Genomic DNA, 21,758 nt, shown 5'->3' with positions numbered 1-21,758 from the left:
GTGTTCGGGGCGCAGAGACGGCGGCGTCCCGCGGTCTGTCGCCCCCTGGTGGCCCGGAGGCTCATCGACGTAAACAGGTGGACAACAGACAGGAGAGGGTTTAACCTTTTCAACTCTAAAGTACACTCTTCAAAACTGAAGACGAATTATACAAATTATTACATTTGCAGCAAAGTATTGTAATTTAAAAAAAAAAAAGAAGAAAGCTGCCATTTTTGTGAGAGTTAAAAAATAATTAAATAGCAAGACTGAAAATACATGAAAAATAATATGATAAATTATAATCAATTTTTTTGAGAGTATATACTTAAGGCATCCGTTTATATATTAGTGAATTGACTTTTTTTTTTTTTAAACGATACCAGAAGGGTTTTTAATCAATTTTATGTTCCTTTTACATTTTAAGGGACTAGAAATTAATGTAAAAATTTAGAATTTTTTTTTACAGATGGGCATTCAACATTTCTGTGGGAAAAAGTTAATCTACGGTTTGAAAAAGGCTGCACATAATGACTTCAAAATATCGGCACTGCAAAAATCACCCACACAATTCTTCAAATTCTTCTCCACGTGACCAAAGAGTTCTTTTCTAACTCTGTTTATGGATTGATTTTTATGATAAATTGGCTGGTTAGGTTTCCAAATTATTTTTTTGTGGCCAAAATATTTGCCATAATTAGTTAAAAAAAAATGGTGCATTAACTAAAAAAAGAATCGTTCATTACCATTTTAATGAAGGCACATTTTTTTATTTCTGAGATTACTTTGTCTCACTTTACTAGAACAGCTTTCATCGTGCATAGTGACATACTTTTTTGCTAGCAATACCAAAAATACTGAAAATAAAAATCACCACGTTTATTTATAAATTCATGTCACAAATATTTATTTATCATCATCGTCAATATTTAAAAATTTGAGGCACTGTTGAAAAATATGATACATTGAAATGAAAATGTCCGAGCGCTCAGTCACCACTTCATCCCTGAATTCTTCACTTAAAATGCCCACAATGCAGCCAAACACAAAAAAAGCACCAACAGGAGTGTTTTACTAGTAACGACGCAAATATTTTGTAATTGAAAATATTTTTGGCTAAAATATGATGATAGGGTTGAAAAAAAAAAGACAGAAAATGGGAATTCCCAAGTGTTCCATTTCTTTCAATGTAACTGAGCTTTACAAATTTAATCAATTAATATGTTTTAGCCAAAACCAAAAAGTCTGAGTTTTAAATTTGTCTTTTTTTTCGTTGTTATGAATTAACAAATAAAAACCTGCCATTTCCAGTAAAACAAAAACCTGATTTTAAAACTCAGGTGCTTTTGATGGACATTTACTCTCCAGTAGTTTTACATCGTGATGTGAAGGACAGACAACAGCTGTGTCTCAGCTGGACTGTCCACACACCTGCTGGTGGTACCGCCTCAGCATCTCCAGCTGGGCGGAGCGCACCAGGATGTGCGGTCGAACCGACGCCAGCTTCTCACAGGCCTCCTCGGGAGTCCAGCAGTGTAGCTGTCGGCACAAAAAAAAAAAAACACGTCAAAAAAAGTTCTTCAACACGCCCGCTTACAGCCGAGTGTTCCTGAGCCCATGCAGTGATTTCCACTACGGAATCACGTCTGGTTTTTTTAGAGCGGTGTCCCAGAAAAACACCAGATTTTGGGGTCAAACTCTGGAAATGGTCAACAGGGACCTTTGAAACGCTTCAGAGAGTCTAACGGCAGAATAAACTCGACACAAACTTTGATCCGTCGACTCGGTACCGACCCGGATGAGGTAGGCGGCGGCCAGCGTGGCGCTGCGGGAGCGTCCGGCCTTGCAGTGGACGTACACGCTGGTTCCCCGCTCTCGGTGCTGCAGCGCGAACTCCACGCCGCGCTGGAGGTTCTCCAGACTCGGGACGCCGGTCAGGTCCACAGTGCTCAGCCTCAGCTGCTCCACACCAACGGCCTGCCACTCCTGCAACACACACACACACACACACACACACACACACACACACACACACACACACTTTTATTTTTATATTTAATATTTTTTACTGTGATTTTACTGCTTTCCTGTATCTATAAATGCTGCTGTAGCGAAAAAATGTCCTCCCTTGGAGATTAATAAAGTAACTATCTACACACACACACACACACACACACACACACACACACACACACACGAAACTAACCCTCTTGATTGGCCTACAAAGTGGAGAACACAAAATAAAATAAACTCACTTCGGTCGAGTTGCAGAAATATGTGGTTTCGTACGTCTCGTTCATGGTGACGACCCCCCGAATGTTTTCTGTTTCCACCAGCTGCAACACAACAAACATCATCATCATCATTATTATTATTATTATTATTATTATTATTATTATTATTTCTTCCTAAATTGATGTTAACTCATTTTATTATTTGGTTTTCCTGGTAACATGAGCTTCCCAGCTGCCTGGACATTTTTTTTTTTTTTTAAGTATTTATCCATCTATCCACCCATTCATAATAACTTACAAATAAGATAAATTGCTAAAAAAAATAAAAAATAAATAAAAGGTATCTAAAGCCCCGCCCCCTCTGTGCACGCTCGTGCAGCAGCTGGTGTTCCGTCGCCGGTGAGTCAGCCTGTTTGTTTGTTTGTTTGTTTGTTTGTTTGTCGGTCTGACCTGCTTCGTCATGGACCGGAACGGCAGCGCCCCGACGACCACCGTCTCGTCCACTCGGTCGAACCACCGCCTGGAGGACACCTTCTCCATGACGACATTGTAGGCCAACGTCGGGTAGAAGAGCAGCCGCGCTAACGCTCCGGACATGGCTGCTGCTGGTTTGGGAGGAAAGACTCAAAGTCTCTCAGCTTCTCATTCCTGCTCCGAGTCCTTGTGCGCCGGCTGTCTGACCTGTCAAACGTGTTCACGTGTTCCTCACACGGAATGAACCCTTTCAGCTTCCGCTAAACAACGGGACTTCCGGTGTTAATTCCTTCAGAATAAAAGCCCGTCACCGCCACAAAAACTACAACACATAAACAAGTAAAAAGATGAACTGTTCTTGTCCCGCAAATTAAAATTATTACTTTTAACACTGGCTTTTAATTGGTTTTTGGGAGTTTTTAAAACGTATACACGTGTTTTCAGTGACTAAGTGTATATATTTTTTTATAATAAATAATGCTGTTGTTACTCTTAAAATATGTAGGTGACCAGACACAGACATGTGACAGGGGTCACATGTTGTCATTACAGGTGTGATTTGCTCAGAAAAATAACCACCGATACAAATCTTTTAGTTAACAGAATCTACAAATGACACCTGTTGTATTATTAGTAAAAGTGAGCCAGCTGTGGCGTCGTACCAATTTTTTATGTTTATGTGAAAATACAAAAAGAAAATCTAGCTGATAAGAGAAATTATGAAAACAAGTTTGAAGTTTTAGTTTTGCAGAAAAACCAGGAACAGAAATATAGAAACGTCACAAATCATTTCTAGAATCTTAAAAGTTGAAGTGAAGAATTTCAAAGAGAAAACTGATTAAAAAAAAAATTTGTTCACAATTTTTTCTTGAGTGAAAAAAAACATTTATTATATTTTGACAAGCTTTTCCAAAAATCAGCCGTGATGGTGATTCCATGTGATTTCAACTATATTTAAAACTATGACGCAGCACCACTACATGAAACTTATAAGAGTGTTGACGGAGTAACATCGTGAAACAGATGTTTTTATGACAGGAAGTAAAAGAAATATATATATACAAATATTTATAAAAGCAGACTTTGGAGGGGAACAGTGTTGAGTCAGTATAAAAAAAAAAAAAATCTAAAAAAAATCATGTGCACTGAAATATATTTTCTAAACAAAAATAAAAGTGCAATGTATATATAACACATTTGGCCTGTAACTCCGGATTGCATAACTTGAGAAAGTCAAACTTTCTTTTGCGTCTTTAAGAAAAAAAAAATAATAATAACAATAATGTGCAGGAACGGAACATTTAGTACATCTCAATAACTGGCAAAAAAGTTAAGAGCTAAAGTAGTGTTAGTTTAACTTTTGATACAAACAGTTGTTTATTTTCTCCTTTGAGAGACGGTGATAAACCAGATTTATTTATCACCGACTTAACACTTAATATATTATTATCACCTTCATTTACATATAAAAGCCGAGAGCAGTGGCGGGTAGTGAATCCTTCGTCCTTCACTGGAAGGGCTGCGATTAATACGAGCGGTTTGCAGACACCCTGAGGTCAGAGGTCAGAGGTCAGAGGGTGGTGGTGGTGGAGTTCAGGACGTCGTGCTGGATCTTGGCGTTAGAGGTCTTGGACAGGTCTCGCTGCCGAGGGAAAAACAAAAAAACAGACGTGAGGTTGATTTCGACGATAAAAAAAACGTCACGATGCGACAAACGGACGCTCAGAAGCGAATTGACCGTTGAGGAACGGGCGTGTAACGTTTCCTGATCGCTAACGAAACGACACCGTGAAGGCTGTTAGAGGACAATAGCGAGAAGAGAATTACAAAATGAAAGCAAAACAAATTGTTTTATTCGTGCTGAAAAACGGAGGTTTTGCCACTTTTAATGAATTTTGTAACTTTCAGCCGACGGTTCTCAAAGTTAAAAAAAAATTAAATAAAAGATTAGAACTCAAATATTTCTTTGATGTGAAGCATGCTTATTATCACAGGAAGTGATTAATTACAACTCTTTATTGGGTTAAAAAAAATTACAAATATTTTTCTTAGTTGACATTTTTGCCAAAGAGGAGGAGCCAGCGGTGGATCTGACCGATCTGATTGGAAACCTGACGATACTACGTCCCGCCCACCGATAGCTGTAACCGGACTGCACCACAGGCCTGTCAATCAAACAGACACGCCCCCAAAAACAGGTCTTCTTGAATCTTCTTTTCTAATGAATGAGGGATTATTTTCAGATGGACCTCCAGAAAACTAAGAAGAAGGAGTGACTTTAGCTAACAACACCGAGATAACTGATGGACACATTTTATTCACTTTGGATTTGATGAGAGAAGTTGAATGGGAGTCTATGGAGCCGGAGGCTTTTTGGAGCCGACCTCTAGTGGCACTCGCTGGTATTGCAGCTCTTCCGAATCGGCCTAATTTTTTTTTTAGACTTTTACGAGTCTGTGCTCACGATAGACGTGAAGGAAGACAACTGCCTCCGAGATGAACTCAAATTCACTCATCTGCCGCTCAAACCTGGATCTTCCTTCACCCCCCCCCCCAACACGTTTAAGGCTAAAAGCACATGCTAAATGTGTTTCCTCTTTAAATCACAGGCATGCAATTACTGCAAATTAAAAAAGGGATTAGTCGGGATTACAGAAGGTTTCAGGAGTCCAAACACACCTTGCCTGAACAGATTCGGTGTTGACCAAGTCCCTCTAAAATATAAACGACATCACATTAGCATGTGAACGTCGTCCTCCACTATAGCGAACTTTAAAATGTACAGAAATGAAAAAAAAAGATGCAGAGAAAACGGATCGGGAGACAAGAAAAAAAACGTCTTAAATTACCACAAACTCTGAATACGTGCTGGCCACGGAGGCCATGCTGGAGTTGGGCTGAGGACGAGCGGCGGTGAGCAGCAACACACCGCCCAGAGGGCTGCCCTTCGGCTGCGCCTCGTTCTCCTTGTTGCAGCCCTTCAGTCTCGGGTGTGGCGGTTTGCCGCCGCCCGGCGTCCTCAACGCCGCGCCCTGGATGGAGAGTCACGTCACACGAGTTGGGATTCAAGTCACAGTGACTCCGCCCCACCTGTCACTCACACTCCGCCCTTTACTTCAGCATCACTTTAAGCCCTAATTCAATTTAAATGTGTGCTTTTATATATATATATATATAAAGAGTCTGTTTTCATTAAAATGACCAGAACAGGGGTTTTTTGTGTACCAGGGTTTAAAAACAGGTTTATTTATGCTAATGTAGTAAAAATATGTCACAAACCTACGTCGAAATGAGTTGTGTTCAGTATTAACCAAGTAAACTATACGACCAAAAGTATGTGGACACCGGCTTTGTGACCCAGTGCATTAAACCATAACGCAGAAAATATCTAAATACTTTGGTCAAATCTTTATATCTGCCTTTGCCGAGTGCTGAAATGTCACAGAATGTTTTCCTTTAGTTTTGTAAAACGACTTCCTGGAAAAACAAACACCTTATTGGCCGAGAGCGGTGGGCGGAGCACCGGCGAGCGGCAGACGGTGCCGCCGTAGACGGAGCGCATGGTGCTGTTGGAGGTGCCGCTGGAAATGCTGGAGGTTGCATTGAACTGAAGACAGAGAAACAGGAGGCGGGTCAGGACTGGCGAGACGGATGTTTTTTATTACAGCAAGATATTACGTATTAAATATCTGCAACTTTAATTAAGCCGCGGTAGAGAAAACAAAACAGCTGCTTTAATTTGAAAATCCTTTACGTCGGGAATGTTCCTAATATTTTACGTATGCACAAATTAAAGACCGACTTCGTACAGCTACTTAAATAGTTTTGTTTTTTTCATCAGGTCAGGACAGAAAATTAAACCTCCACTTTCAAAGTCATTAAAAGTAAAAAAAAAAAGAAAAAAGAAACGAGCAAAATAATGTAATATTCAAATGTTTTCTTCGCCGTGAGTGTGAACGCTCTGATGTACTAAAATAAAATAGTGAACGTCGTCGTGTCGTACCAGCTTTCTCGTTTTATTCGGCGTCGTGGTGCCGAGGAACCTTCGCTTGGTCGGCGTCCGGACCGCCGTCCCGTACAGCATGTCCTCCTCCGTCTGTTTGCTCTTCTTCAGGTGCTGGTGAGGATTTTACAAGTGAAAGGACGCCGAGTCGGCACGTTTTCACAGCAAAAAAACAACAACACACACACGCTCACCCGCTCCATCTTCTCCTTCTCCTTCTCCACCCGGTGCAGCTCCCACTGCTCCTCCACGTACTGAAGGAACTTCTGGCCGTTCACCAGGAACTCGCGGTTCTGTTCGGCCTCCCAGGCGTCGATTTGGGCTTTTAATTTCTTCTCCAGCTTCAAAAATAAATAACACAAATACATCAAAAATAACGATGTGGAGTTACTGACTTTAAAAAAAAAGAGCGCTACGAGATGTTTCAGAAGGACGAAGCGTCTCACCTTCGGGAGGCTTTTGTGCAGCTCCGACCGTTGTTTCTCCTCTTTGAGAAGGTTCCCGCCTCGGTTGGTGAACCTCGTCGGATCCGTGGCTTTTTTCTGTGAACGAGGAAAATGACGAGACATTTTAATTCTGACCGGTTTTTTTTTCTCTCTTTCTTTCTAACACGCAGCGATGAAGTTGACAAAAAGATGTTCCTCTATTAAACGCTTGAAAAGGTGCTCAACATTTTTTTTTTTTTTTTACATCTGTTTTCGTATCTGCAACATATAAACACTCATCTGCCACCATCGCCGATCGTTTTGCTTTATTATTGACTTCATGGTTTTAGCTTATATTATTATATTGTTATTTGTTTCCATTATTTCTATGTGGTGATATTATGATGTCAACTTTGTATTTTCCAGAACTGTACATTTTTAACATTATCTAGGAGGCTTCAAATAAGCCCACTGTTGTTGTTTTTTGCCTCTCTGCACTGCATAGAATTATTTTTATTGTATTTTGTAAAATCTTGTTTCTAATTTGTGCAAAATAAATCAAATCAAAACCAGACACGAATTCAAACGGGTATAAATGTCCTTTTCTATTAAGTCGGCTGAACCATCTTCTTCTTAAATTCAATCATAAACTCACAAGTGAGGAAAAAAATAATTATTTCATGTTGTTTGATTCATATTTAATTTTTTTATTTTTACTTTTAAAGCTTTGACTGCCACATGTGGAGATTCATTATCTGTCCTCACCTGATTTCAATTTTGTTTTTCCATTTGTGAATAAAACAAATGAAAAACTTTGGCATTGACTGGACGTTTTACCGTCAGGGCGTCCTCACCTCCAGCTCCAGGAAGAGCCTCCAGCTTTCCTCCCAGCTGTGGACGCCGTCGAAAAGCTCTCTGTGCTCCTCGTAATGCTGCTTCAAGCGCTGGATCTCGGCGTCGTGCCGATTCAGCAGCTCTTCGGTGAAATCCTCTAAAAGAGTCAATGACGGTCTCAGCAACAAAACAAAACAAAAAAACAAAAAGAAACACAATAATTCAGATTAAAAATTAAAAAAAGAGAACGCACCGCTGAAATAAGGAGCGAACGCCCGCTGCTGCTCGGCGCCGAAGAAACACTTCTCCCAGAGCGCCGTGATCTCGGAGCGGATGGCGTCCGTGACGTTGCGGATGTTCAGCAGTTTGAGCTCCTCCAGACGCCGAACTTCCGCTCGCAACTGAAGGAGGAGGAGAAAAATTAAAAAGTGAAGCGTTGAAACGGCAGCCGGAGGATTAACAGAAGAACCGCCGGTCGGTGGACGCCGCCGCCGCTCACCGCCTCCAGGTTCCTCCTCCTGGACGCCACCATGTGCTCGTCGAAGGCCGCCCTCTCCTCCTGGGGAACCTGCAGTCGCTCCCACAGCCGCTGCATCTGCTCCCGCTGAGCCTCGCACAACTCCTCGTTCTCCGCTTTACGCTCCTCCAGCTGCGACCGAGAGAGAGAGAGAGAGAGAGAGAGAGAGGAAACTGTCAAAACTCCCGAAACTCTGAAAGCTGGAAAAACTGAATGTTAAAAAAATATATATATATATATATATATATATATATAAATAGAGCCTTGCCTGACAGAGGAGCAGCTTGAGGGAGGCGATGTTGTCCCCGGAGAGGCAGAAGGAGTCCTCGTCCTCGCAGACGACGTCCCTCTCGAAGCTGGTCTCGGGGGTTCGGTCCAGCTCGGCCATCATCACGATGATCTGCTTCTTCAGGTCCGTGAACTCGGCGTGACGCTTCGCCTGCGGACGTGAAGCAGAGCGGCTCTCGGGTTTGTGTCAATTTATCAGAAATACATTTTTAGCTATTTTTTTTTTTATTTTTTTGTAAAAACAATTCTCAGGTTTTAGGCAGCCGTCAAATCAACACTTTTTACAGAAAGGATTGCAAGATCAGCAGAAAAAAACTTCCCTGATCTCCTAAAGTGATGTAATTACGGCCTAAAATGTTATTATTTAGAGGAGGATGATGGATGAAGCCGGTTCAGAGGTGTAAGACAAACATTTTTCCTTTAAGGCATCTTATTTCATGAGAAAACAAGTTAAACCGAGAATAAATTTAAATAAATAAATATTAGGTCGCAGGAAAAAAATAAAATAAAGTTCCGAAAAACAAAAAGTACCCGCGTCCCTCTCTTTCATTTCAAACTGTACGTTTTTAATTTTATCTTTGGAAAACTGATTCAAATAAAAAAAAAAAAAATAAGGTTTGAATTTTCTCATCTGAAGAAGTACATTTCATACAAAAAAAAAAATCTCCTAAAGTGATGTAATTACAGCAAAAAAAATGGCCTTTTAATTGAAATATTAGGTAGCAGGTTAAAACAAAAAGTTTTTACTTCAACAACATAAACAGCACATTTTTTATTTTATCTTTGAAAAAATTATTCAAATTCAAAAATTAAGGTTTGAATTTTCTCATCTGAAGAAGCACAGACCACAAAAATAAATAAATAAATAAAAACGAGGCTCCTCACTTTCTCCGCGTCCCGGTCGGCGACGTGCCGCCGGAAGTCCTCCAGCAGCTCCAGCGACGGCACCGAGTCCGGAGCGCCGACGGCGTACGGCGCCGAGCACAGCACGTCGCTCAGGTCGCGGTCCCGGTCCAGCAGAACCTGCAGCTGCTGCGTGCGTCGAACCCGCTCCGTCGTCAGAGCCTCCACCTGCGTGCGGATGTTCTTCTCCTGCTGCAGCATGCTGACGCCGTCCTCCTCCTGGAAACCACGGCCATTAAAAAAAAACAAAAAAACACTAAAGATCCAGTCGAGAAGATAATGATAAAGATGAAGATGACGGTGATGGTGATGATGATGATGATGACGTCGTCACCTCGAAGACAGGAAGCTGAAGTTCCAGGCAGAGTTTCTCCATCTCCGTCCTGCAGGTCTGGAGGCTGATGATGAGCCTCTTCCTCAGAGACTCTTCCTCCTTGATCATCATCTCCAGTAAGTTCTGCCGGCCAGTAAATCAAATCATAACATGCTGTTCTGCAAACTCTGATGAAAACATTTTTTTTTTATTCATCCTGAAGGGAAATTAGAAGAAAAGATGAACACTAAAAATGCTATGTCATCATGTCATGTCATCAACATCTTTTTTCTACCCGTCAGGTTTTTTTTGATGGAGTAAAAGCAGTTTTTGTTTTTAATTATAAAAAAAAGGCTGTTCTCTTTCCTGTATAACTTCAAACTAAAATAAATAAACTTTTAAGTACTTAACATGCAAAAAAAAAGTTAAATAACAGATTATTTCTTTCCATTTTTTGCACAATATAAGAAGGCAAACTGTCACATTTGTACTTATTTTTGTTCCAATTGTGTTTTTGAAAAAATAAATTATATAAGTATATATTATATAAATAAATAAATAAATATATTTTTTAGTATTTATTCAAGTTTTTAGTATTTATTCAATATCAGTAATGTAGAAAATACTCAGTCATATTATGAAATTATTTTTAGGGCCACATCAACCCCACACTCATGATGGATTAAAACCAACTGAAAAATAACTAGTCAAAAAATGTGTTACATAAATTCAGCGGTGCAATAACAGATTTTTCAGCCAAAATAATTATTAAAACATTTGAAGGCTGCTTTTAAACACCTGCAGATAAATTATCCTTTTTTTTTTTTCTTACTTAAATATGGATTTTGACCTTTAAAAATCCAGTTCCAACCCAAGATAAAAACTACACATGTCCCATAATACAGTGGATTCATGCCATCAGGGCCAGTTTCACTCATAGTGACCCTCCCCCCCCTCCCAACCACCCCAAGGCTCTCTCCGATCAGCAGACGCACCCGAACTCGTTCCCACCTGCCCAACTTTAGACACAAGCTGTCGAAACCCAACAGACGTGTTTACTGAAGGGGGAAAGCAGCAGGTTTCAGAGCCAATCAGAGGCGAGCGGCGGAGGAAATATTCTGATCTTTTACTCAAGAAACAAAACAGGTTGGAAAACACTGGTTTCATCACGTTAACACAGCTTTAAACCCCCGTAAACATCCAAAAATCTCAGTCGACGCATAATATCATATCACGATATATATAAACGTGCGTACTAACATTTCACCATATCAGTAAAAGGTGTATTTGGTGTATATAGTTGTGTGTGTATTTATACATTAGTCTTTTTTTAATTTATTAACATGTATTCTGTTCTGTTTTTGTGTATTTATCTTTCCTACCTGTATTCTTAAACTGCTGTAAATCTAAATTACCACAGTGGGACTAACAATGACAGCTCATTGGTCCATACAGGTCATGTGACCACTGACCAGCACCTGCCCTGATGAAGGCCTTCAGAGGCTGAAATGAGTTGTGTTTTTTTTACTATAATTGAACAGCCATGACTGATTAAAGGCTTTAGTTTATTAAATCACCCTCTTCAGTGCCTCAGATTTCCTCAAAGTTATCAAACCCGGTTCTTCAAACCGAAGAGCACCAGAAGGGGGACAACAAATCGCACATGTGTTTATGTATTTTTTAAACTGTCCTACTACACGGTACTTTGTGTTTGCCAGGTGCCGGACGTGTCTCCTCACCTTGATGTGGTTCTTGACGACATTGGTCCTCTGCAGTCTCTGGTCCTCCGGGATGCCGATCTCCTCCCAGATGTCCTTCAGGTGGCACAGCGCTTTGTTCAGGCACGACACGGCCTCCGCTGCGAGCACCTCGCTTACGAGGGACGGAAGTAAATAACACAGAAATTAAAAGTCGTTCAAATGGAAAAAAAAAAAAAAAAACCGAAAGAGAATAAAAATTAATTAAAAAAAAATTAAAAACCGACCGGTGCTCGTGAGCTAACAGTTAGCTACATGCTACCTCCGTCTAACGTTTGTTTTTATTTGTTGTTGTTTTTACAAACACTGACTCCACAGCGGGAGGGGGAAGGACGCTTTGCTCTTACCTCTTTCTCATCATTAAGTTCCAGACTACGTCGCGACCACTATTAAACCTTTTAAACGGACAAAACAACAACAGCCTGCGGAGGAGACCGGAGATCTCTGCGCTGCTGCTCCAAACTCAGCCCGTTTCTACAGTTCAAAAATGCGCGTGCGGCCGAATTCTGCTCTCTGATTGGCTCGTTCAGCGGGAGCGCGTGCTGTGTCAGACCGGAGCGGGCCGGCGGGGGCTCGGTCGTCGCGTAGAGAACACGCGCCCGCCTGCCCCAACGGCTCCTGCCGTTAAAACAAACACACCCCGTTTCCGTGGCGGATGCGGTGACGTAATCGGAAAAAAACGCACACACACACACACACACACACACACACACACACACACACACACACACACACACACACACACACACACACACACACACACACAGGCGCTGTTGTTCATTTCAGACCGACGAGCTCACAGCTGACTAAAACCGGTAAATGTAAAATATAAATAACATAGAAGAAGAACAGCAAAACGTGTTTTAAAAAACAAACAGACATTTATTGACTTTATACATCTTTACAGTTTGTTTTGTAGCCAGAAACAAAAACAAAAACAAACAAAAAAGTGAATATTTCTCCGTCTGTACTTCCGGACCTGGAACCACCGGTGGCTGCGGGAATGTGTCCCGGTTTCTGTCCGTGTTGAGGTGCCGACAGACGTTAGACGTGGTTGTCCAGCAAAGCCTCCAGGAGTCTTGAACTGTTTGTAATTGCAGTCGTTACTACAATGAATTTATAACCTGGAACAAAAAAAAAAACACAGGGATACTTGTTTGAAAAACAACAACAACTGTAAACTGGTGACCAAACTACATCATATTAAAACAAATTGACTTAACGGTGTCGGATAAAAAATAACTCCAAAATCTGAAACATTATTTTGTGCAAAAACACCAATAAAAAGGCGGGCGACAAAACAAACATCCGCACTCCCGAACTTTCTACGACTTTTCTATTTATACTTCGCAGGGCACCTCCTTTTACTTCGATCTTTGTTTTCGTTGGCATGGCAACATTACAACTCTGCCTTACGATTCCTGCAAGTTGCACGTGGCAAACTTGTTCAACGGGCTGACACCTTTTCTTTTTCTTTGGGATATGCCAGCACAGTTATCACAGATGTTTGTTCCTCTTCATATTTGAACTCCTACAGCAGCGACGCCAACAAAGGAAGAGTCGCGTTCACCTCTCTCTCGGCCGAGGAAGCGGAGGGCCGAGATCTCCGAGAAGGTGCATCCACCGAGGAACACGACCAGAACGAGGTGCTGAGCGCCGTTCTTCGGTCTCGACTCGGCGCCGTTGCTGCCTGATGAGAGTCAGAAGAAAAAAATAAATAAATCAAGATGCGGGCGATTTACTTTTTGGCTCCTTTAAGAGCGACCTTTAAAAATTAAAAAAAAAAAGACTTCTTCAGATTTGCGTGTTGGATCTGCAGGTGTGTCACCACCTGTGACGGCGAATTCACGTCCGTTCAGCAGCCTGGTGACTTCCTCGAGCCCCGACCAACCGTCTCGCTCCAACACCTGCAGAACACACCGGGAGTCAGCTTCACCTACAAACCTGGTTCCTCGAAGTAGTGAACAGGTCCGATCGGCTAACTGGAGCTCTCCACCCGTTTCCGAGTGATCAAATTCAGCATTGTTTTACTGATTTATGTTTGTGACGATCTCCCCTCAGGCTTGTGTCAGTGCAGCGGAGGTTTAAGCTCCGCCCACAGTGAGACACAGAGATCAGAGGACAGAAACACAGCACAGGTTTAAGCTCCGCCCACAGTGAGACACAGAGATCAGAGGACAAAAAAAACAAAAACACAGCAGAGACTCTCACAACTGAGCTGGAAACAAAAAAGGCTGCTCAGAAATGAGGTAAATAAGATGTTTTAGCCTGGAGCCGCAACAAAAGGGGGCGGAGCTATATCGCGAGTGTACGCCGCAGGTCGGCATAATGCGGCGACTTTTTCAAATTGAAAGAAAATAAAAGACTGAATACGTAACATCATGTCAGCTACAAACAGAGGGAATGTGAAGGGAAGTCATGTGACAGTGATGTGTTGACAGACAAGAAAAATTAGGACGAGTGAAGTAAGTAAATAAACATTGTTTTGTTTTCTTTGACAGATGTGAGCTTCATCAGCTAAAAACAAAGAAATACAAACAGAAAAAACAACAACATGCTTTTGAATTTAAGCTGTTGCGATACAAATTTGTGTGTTAAGTATCAGTTACGTTACTGTTCACGTAAAAGGAAGCTGACTCAGCGGGTTTGGGTGGAGCTCAGCTATGTGAATAAATGTTTTTACCGACCTGCTCGATGAGTTTGCAGCTCAGAGGGACGTAGGCGCCGCTGAAGATGTACGCCATGTCCCGAGGAACACGCAGGTCGTATTCCTCATCGGACTTTGGCACCTTTTAATAGAGAAAGACGACAAATATACGCTGAATTAGCATTTTCAGCGGTTTTCCGACCGTGATCTTTCAGTGGCGGCTCCAAAACTTTTGGTATTCAAATCCTGATTAAAAATATTTATGTTCTCTAGCGTTTCCAGATTTGGCACAATTTTTTTAATTTTTTTTATATATATATTTACATAATAAATAGTTTTGAGCAGGATTTAGTGCTCGTGTTGTTCTGACATGATATTGCTTTTACTTTATTTTTATTTTGTCTTTAACGACTTAAATATTTCAGGTTTTTGCTTAATGTTTTGCAGAACAACTTTTGACATGATTCAAGTTGGTTTTAAAAAAATAAATCGGTAAAGAAGACGATCGTTTACCAGGTTGAGTTTTCGGCTCAACGCTCGGAAATTGCTTTTCTTCGCCAGAGAGGAAAACGCGTCAGTCAGCTTTCCTAAGAAAAAACAAGAAATAAAACAAGAATCAGATCAGGGTACCGCAAATGTGATTTTTGAAAACTTGTCTTGTATCATATATAAAAATCCTTCAGCCTTCTTCTTCCTGTGATTTAATTGATTTTTTTTTTTTACCTGCCGTTCGGTCGTTGACCAGTTTGCCCACTTTGCTCTCCATGACGGTGAGCGTGTCGCCGGGCTGCTGCTCCACCAGCAGACCCAGCTGCCTCAGGTTGGAGAAGGTGAGCAGGTGGTCGACGCCGTAACTCTGCACGAACACCAGTAAAGAGGTTATTACAAAATAAAATAAAAGGAAAAGATACACATTTCATTCCTGCGAGAAACCCATCTATCTCGGACGGAAGATTAAAAAATGTAAACGACCCGGCGATAGGAACTCGATTATTGTGTGTAAAGTTCTGATTTCATTGTGCCGTTAAAGCCAGTGAAGCTTCCAAACCCATTCAATCTTATTGAATTAAAATGTGCTTACTGGGCAGTTTTTCAGTTCTCTCAACAGATCTGTAACTAAATCCCAGATTAAACGTGACGAAATTGCGTTATGAAATGAAAAATGAACACTAGCGTTGTTCTCGAAAAAGATATATATATATATATATATATATATATATATATATATATATATATATACATGTAATATATATATATATACGTATATATTCTCTGCTCACCTGAAGATACTGAGCTTTTAATGAGCGGTAATCTTTTGGCAGGAGTCCTGTGAGGGAAAGAAAAAAAAAAAATATATATATATATATATATATATAAATACAACATGAGAATAATCTGAGTCTGATGTTAAAATAGGAAAAATCTAAATTCACCGTTTTCCGTGATGGACAGAAGACAAAGCAGCCGCAGACTTTCTATCATGGAGACCTGGAAATAAAAAACAACAACAGAGGAATAGATGGGAAACACACGAGAGTAGAGTTCAGGTATCAGTGTTGAAATAAAAACTCACCTGCCGGTTGATGTGCTCCTCGATGAAAGAAATACATTCACGGATTTCAAATCCTTCAAGTAAAGCTGGTGGAGAAACATGAAATCCAGATGTGCGTCAGTAACGGTCTGAAGGACGACGTGATGTGAAAGAGACATCCATCCATCTATCTATCTGTCTATCTGTCTGTCTGTCTGTCTGTCTGTCTATCTGTCCGTCCGTCCATCCATCCATCCATCCATCCATCCATCCATCCATCCATCCATCCATCCATCTATCTATCTATCTATCTATCTATCTATCTATCTATCTATCCATCCATCTATCTATCTATCTATCTATCTATCTATCTATCTATCTATCTATCTATCTATCTATCTATCATCCATCCATATCTCCATCTAGGAGATAATAATAACTAATTGTTAGAATACTTTAGTTTAGGAGCCAAAAACCACCATCGAAGACATTTAAACTAAAACATGAATCTTAACATAGAGACGGAGTAAAAGTGTCCTCACAGTGTTCAGTCTTCAGCATCTCCTGAAAATCCTGCTTGGTTTTCTTCTTCATTATCGACTCGCTGGCTCCGATGTCTGAAACAAAAGCAGTTTCTTTTTGTAGTTTTTTTTTTCTAATGAACGTGAACGCAAACCTGAACAAACGTCCGGCTGGCGGAGACTCACGCAGGCTGAGCAGCCGATGTTCCTGCTTCAACCCCTTCAGCTCCTCCGACACGAACGTCTTCATCTGCTTGATGTCCATCCCCCGACGCTTCTGGAGAAGTAACGCAAAACAAAACGCTGGCGTTAGCCGGAGAGTTCCCCGTCGGACCGACGAGCTACGCGAAAAAACAAACAACCAACAAATTCACTCACGTCGTACGCGGTCTGCAGGTTTCTAGCTTTCTGACTGAGGAAGCCGAAGACGTTGGAGAAATGCTCGTTTCGGATTTCGTTGAAGACCTACGAGACGGTTAAAAAACTAAATTAAGTGAATTTAAAATTCACGGAGCCGGGAGGACGTGCAGCCGTCGTTGAGGTTTCACCTTATCCTGAGAGTTCAGCATCACTTTCACGCTTTTATCCGAGGAGGTGACGTCGGGGCCGAACTCCACACATCCTGCGGGACAGAAGACGTTAATGAGGCGACCGGAAACCGGCGAGTTTCCGTCTATTTCTTGACCAGAAGTAAAAAAAGAAACGGCCATTTTTACAGCAGTTTTTCAAACCTCACCTGTTTTCATAGGATGAGATCGAATTGGGTTTCACTCTAAGTTTTTTTTTTAATTGTTTAGAAGTTGAATGGGAGTCTATGGAGGCTTTTTTTTTTTTTGGAGCCGGCCTCTGGTGGCCGTCGGTGGTATTGCAGATTAAAGCGCTTCTTCCAGACGCAGTTTATACACTTTAACTGATACCCACCACATTTGATTCTGAATATATCATCCACGAGTCCTTCGTAGACAACTTGGGAGCACAGAGGAGAGACGAAGTCCACGTCTGCGAAGACAAAAGACATAAGAAAAAAAAAAAAATCACAACAACAGTATTGTGAGAGAAGAAAAAACGTGACGTCTCACCTCTGTCTATTAGAAAAACGTTCCCTATTTCAGCCGGCCGAGCTTTCTGTTCTCCTTCTTCCACCTGCTCCCTCCACGACTCGTACGCCATCTACAGCGCCGGACGGGAAACGGTTAAAAGCCGAAACTCGTCGCGGCCAAAATACGCAAACAAAAAAATCTGTGTTCGTGCCGCGACCTTGGAGCAGCGTCCAATCCCGTAGACCTTCGAGAACGGACCGTAGAGCGAGTGAAGGAGGCGCAGAGCGCTGCCGGCCGTCCTCACCCAGCGCTGGTCGCCCGCCTGGAGAACACACACACACACACACACACACACACACACACACACACACACACACACACACACACAGAACAGGATTTCTTTTGAGATATGAGGAATTAAACTGTAGAAAGGAAAAGAGAGAATAAATACGAATTTAGCTTGTTTGGTTGGTTTTTGAAGAAGTTTGTGACATTTTAGATAGATAATAGACAGACAGACAGACAGACAGACAGATAGATAGATAGATAGATAGATAGATAGATAGATAGATAGATAGATAGATAGATAGATAGATAGATAGATAGATAGAGATAATAAATTCGGAACCAAAGACAGCTGACAAGATGATAAAAAAAATGTTGATTATTATTATTTAAATGATTAATGAAGTGTCTGTTAATCTGTTAATCAACAAAAATCTGTCGGTTAACGACTTAAAACTGTATTTACCAGGAAGTTGTCTCGAAAGAATTCGGGCAGCTCCAGACTGATGATGTCATCGTCCAGCGGAAGGAGGTAGAACGCCCACTCGTCCGTGGTCACATCTGCACGAAGGCAAAACACAACTTTTAACCCTCTTTTTTTTAGTTTTTTTCAACTCACACTCATCATTTTCTCTAAAAAAAATAAATAAATAAATAAAAAACACTCAACGCTCACCGCCCAACATCCCCTGCTCCTCCAGCACGGCCTCGCAGGCGTAGAACTGGACCACGTAGAAGAGTCGGCAGGTTAAAATATTTAAGAAGTGCAGAAGCGGAGCGTGAACGTAAGAACGGCGGAGCGGCCGAATACCTTCTGAGGGGTGAAGACGATCTTGTATCTTCTGAACTTCCCCGCCGCCTTGTCTGCGTTGGCCACGTCTGGAGGAGGGAGGAGGGGAAATACAAGGTGGGAAGCAACACGTGAGTAGAAAATGACTTCGGTAAAATAATAAAATCACCTGTTAGAAAACAACTTGGAAAAAAAAAAAGTAACAAAGTATCTGATATTTACTGTATTTAACTATTAAAGGTGATTTTTTTTTTTAAGTCAAAAAATGTACTTTCAAAGTAAAAAGCTGTTATTAAAAAGCAATTTTGAGAATTACGAGGTTTATTCTTGTAAAACAACACTTTTTCTGTTTGCTGCCTTTCACTGAACCAGATTTGAGGACGTCTTAAACCGCGGTGTTTTTTTTGGTTGTTTTTTTTTAGCTCGCTTAACGTTTTAATCACTTGTTCTTATTCGTTTTTTTTAAAACGTCCTTTTCCTTCGCCTGACGTTTTGATGCTTTTCATGGTTTTTTATGTGAAGCGCTTTGAATTGCCTCGTTGTTGAAATGTGCCAAAAATACTGTAAACCAAAGTATTATGACGTAGTTATGTTGAACCTCTGAGTCTGTGTGTGTACGGCTGGAACGGTTTTTATACGAGTGACGGAGTTTATTAATTAAATATTGTGATTTTTTATTTTTTTTTAACCTGCTTCATAGAAAACTGCATTTTCAGTCACATGATATTCTGTTTGTTTTCCTTCGTCTATTTCACATCGATATCATTTTTCTGATTTATTGAATCTGCATCTACTCACCGCATATCCACTTCACAGTTTGTATTCTTGGTCGGATCAGAAAACACAACCTGTAAAATATTAATGCCACATTGTCAGGTGTGTGTGTGTGTGTGTGTGTGTGTGTGTGTGTGTGTGTGTGTGTGTGTGTGTGTGTGTGTGTGTGTGTGTGTGTAAAACGCTGTATTAGACTGAAGCAGCAGAAGCTCACTGATCTGAGGTGCTAATAACAGGTTTGTATTCCACTTTGTAGAGTTTGTCGACTTCGTGTTGCTGCAAAAAAAAAAAAAAAAAAACAAGATATTTTAAAATCTCTACTGAGTCTTTTTTTTCTTTTTCTAAAGAGAAACAGCTGATGTGGTTTCACACCTTTAGCGTCGACAGGTTGGCGATACGATCCAGCGGACTCATCAAGTCCGCCTCGATGAAGAGGTCCTTCTTCCCCGGCAGCTGTGAGACGAAGACGAGAAGACGACGATCAGGGACAATCAGGGACAATCAGTCCAGCGGCAAACACACAGATTTACATAGTTCACAACACAAACAGCACATTTAGACACACATTTACAGGTTCATGCCTTCGTCCGCCCGGAGATATGAATCCATGTAAAAACAAAAAAAAAAGTTTGAAACCCATAATTTTCTTTAAAACAACATTATTTGCAAACAAACCTCACGGAGGAGTAAATTGTGCCTTTTTATTGGGACTATTTTCAGCTCGCAGATTAAAGCTGATTTGATGCTCAGGTCTCGTTACGGCAGGAGATCGGTGCTGAAAATAAACTACAGCGTCCGTATTCACAACAACGATAAACAAACACGTCGCCCAGTAAACAGTGGCGGTCAGAGGAAGCAGGCTTCGGATAACAACGACTTAAAACCTGTTATTTTATATTTGAACTCTATTTGTGTTTAATTTCATCTGTTTTTATGCATCTCATTTCTTTTTCCATATTTTTAAATGTTCCTTTTTATATGAAACACTGTAGGTCATTTTTTTTGTGTGTCAAAAGACAGTTTTTCCTTCCTTCAGTTGGAGGTTTTTCTCCTTTAAAGAGGAGGTTTTTTTCCTCTTAGTTTATGTGGGAATTGTTGAATTGTTGTGTTTCTCTGTAAAATTCTGCTGTCAGGACTTTAACGTGTTAAGTGGCATGAAATAACCTGTGTTATGATTTGGCGCTTTACACATAAAATATAATAAAATATAATTGAATCGAAGTTTTTGTTCCTACCTGTTCCAGCAGGTAGATCAGCTGATCTCTGGCCAGCCTCTTGAGCAGGGAGAAGTCGGGGAGCTCCGGGGAGTCTCTCCTGGCACCGTGAGCCATGTTTGGACCGCTACGGGACGGGGGACAGGGGGGACAGGGGGGGACAGGGGGAAGAGCCCACCTTGTAATCACCTAAAAACAGACCATGCAGCGCCAGAGGAGCGACGAGCAACAGAAAACACCGGAAACACACGAACCGGTGCTGTCATCAACCGACGAGCTTGCAGGCTAACAACAATCAGTCAACGCAGCATCGATGTTGCCAGGAATACAACAGGCTGACACTGATGTCCAATAATGTACCAAGAAAGAAAAGGATTGAGTCAATTATTTTTTTAAAGTCGGTGCGTGTTAAAACGACTGCAAAAAAAAAAAAAGAAGAAAAAAAAAAGGGAGTTTCGCTGACATCAGCAGCTAACCTGCATCCGTAGCTGCATAGGCGGAACGGATCCCACCATCAGCTGTTTCCGCCCGGACACTTACAAAAAAAAAACAAAAAAAACCCGGAAGCGCTCCACTTTCTTTTCTTTTTTTCCGGAGGTTTCTAAACCACCTGACGCCGGGTTTTTTCTACGTCAACATGAACACCGACGCGGTTTTATTGTTAGAAACGGTACATTTCGCCGCAGAGAAACACCGTCACCAGCGCAGAAAAGACCCGGAAGCGACCCCGTACATCAACCACCCCGTCGGTAACGGAGCCGCCGTCGGTTTGTTTGTTGTTTGGACGGTTGTTGTTTTACTTTGTACTGATGCCTTCAGGTGCTGCTCGTAAATCTGAACATCAACTAGAAAAACGACGTTTTTTTTGGTATTAAGTGGCTGCGACAGGAATTTAAGAAACAACGTTGGATAAAATTTAATTGTGCTTATTATTTGATTTACGCCAATAATTTGATATAATACGAATTCAACTTCTTCTTTTTTATAGCCGTGTTCTTTTCTCAGATTTATCGTTTACTGTGAGTATTTATTTTTTCTGTTTATTGATATCTATAATTATTGATATTCTTTATTTGATACTCGTGACAGAGATAAATAATTGGACGGGTATTTTTGTACAGTTTATTGTATAGATAGTCTATCTATCTATCTATCTATTATCTATCTATCTATCTATTATCTATCTATCTATCTATCTATCTATCTATCTATCTATTATCTATCTATCT

General features: G+C 41.0%; 3 protein-coding genes across 4 annotated transcripts; all 3 read right to left on the bottom strand.

The window, feature by feature from the left end:
• Positions 1 to 869: 869 nt before the first annotated feature.
• ptpmt1 (protein tyrosine phosphatase mitochondrial 1) lies at positions 870 to 2,942 on the bottom strand. Its single transcript, XM_069725636.1, has 4 exons — positions 2,664 to 2,942; positions 2,235 to 2,315; positions 1,774 to 1,965; positions 870 to 1,518 (listed from the first exon to the last, which is right to left on the bottom strand). Exons 1-4 carry the CDS (start codon positions 2,808 to 2,810, stop codon positions 1,390 to 1,392), a joined length of 549 nt encoding a protein of 182 aa, XP_069581737.1. The 5' UTR covers positions 2,811 to 2,942; the 3' UTR covers positions 870 to 1,389.
• A 639-nt stretch (positions 2,943 to 3,581) lies between these two features.
• Positions 3,582 to 12,168, bottom strand: prc1b (protein regulator of cytokinesis 1b). The gene is made up of 14 exons (XM_069725620.1): positions 12,075 to 12,168; positions 11,710 to 11,842; positions 9,992 to 10,114; positions 9,640 to 9,876; positions 8,735 to 8,905; positions 8,449 to 8,598; positions 8,203 to 8,350; positions 7,970 to 8,106; positions 7,137 to 7,232; positions 6,885 to 7,031; positions 6,691 to 6,804; positions 6,181 to 6,294; positions 5,537 to 5,719; positions 3,582 to 4,329 (listed from the first exon to the last, which is right to left on the bottom strand). Exons 1-14 carry the CDS (start codon positions 12,086 to 12,088, stop codon positions 4,258 to 4,260), a joined length of 1,839 nt encoding a protein of 612 aa, XP_069581721.1. The 5' UTR covers positions 12,089 to 12,168; the 3' UTR covers positions 3,582 to 4,257.
• Positions 12,169 to 12,586: 418 nt separating this feature from the next.
• On the bottom strand, positions 12,587 to 21,032 carry vps33b (VPS33B late endosome and lysosome associated). Of its 2 annotated transcripts, none has more exons than XM_069725622.1 (24): positions 21,006 to 21,032; positions 20,551 to 20,656; positions 19,688 to 19,768; positions 19,530 to 19,591; positions 19,340 to 19,389; positions 18,563 to 18,630; positions 18,428 to 18,473; positions 18,218 to 18,312; positions 17,684 to 17,788; positions 17,506 to 17,596; positions 17,348 to 17,425; positions 16,975 to 17,048; positions 16,805 to 16,891; positions 16,613 to 16,703; positions 16,448 to 16,522; positions 15,948 to 16,012; positions 15,808 to 15,862; positions 15,655 to 15,701; positions 15,098 to 15,230; positions 14,888 to 14,961; positions 14,415 to 14,516; positions 13,559 to 13,634; positions 13,298 to 13,417; positions 12,587 to 12,851 (listed from the first exon to the last, which is right to left on the bottom strand). In XM_069725622.1, exons 2-24 carry the CDS (start codon positions 20,644 to 20,646, stop codon positions 12,772 to 12,774), a joined length of 1,851 nt encoding a protein of 616 aa, XP_069581723.1. In that variant the 5' UTR covers positions 20,647 to 20,656; positions 21,006 to 21,032; the 3' UTR covers positions 12,587 to 12,771. The 2 variants fall into 2 exon arrangements, with proteins under 2 accessions (XP_069581723.1, XP_069581722.1); XM_069725621.1 differs by lacking the exon at positions 21,006 to 21,032 and adding an exon at positions 20,784 to 20,937.
• Positions 21,033 to 21,758: the final 726 nt, after the last annotated feature.

This window comes from Brachyistius frenatus, unplaced genomic scaffold (assembly GCF_029030835.1).
Source record: "Brachyistius frenatus isolate BFR_SWC_R1_liver_20210118 unplaced genomic scaffold, ASM2903083v1 Contig_435, whole genome shotgun sequence".
Lineage (NCBI taxonomy): Eukaryota > Metazoa > Chordata > Actinopteri > Embiotocidae > Brachyistius > Brachyistius frenatus.
Note: the sequence above shows the minus strand (reverse complement) of the source record. Positions and strands in the feature narration are given on the sequence as shown.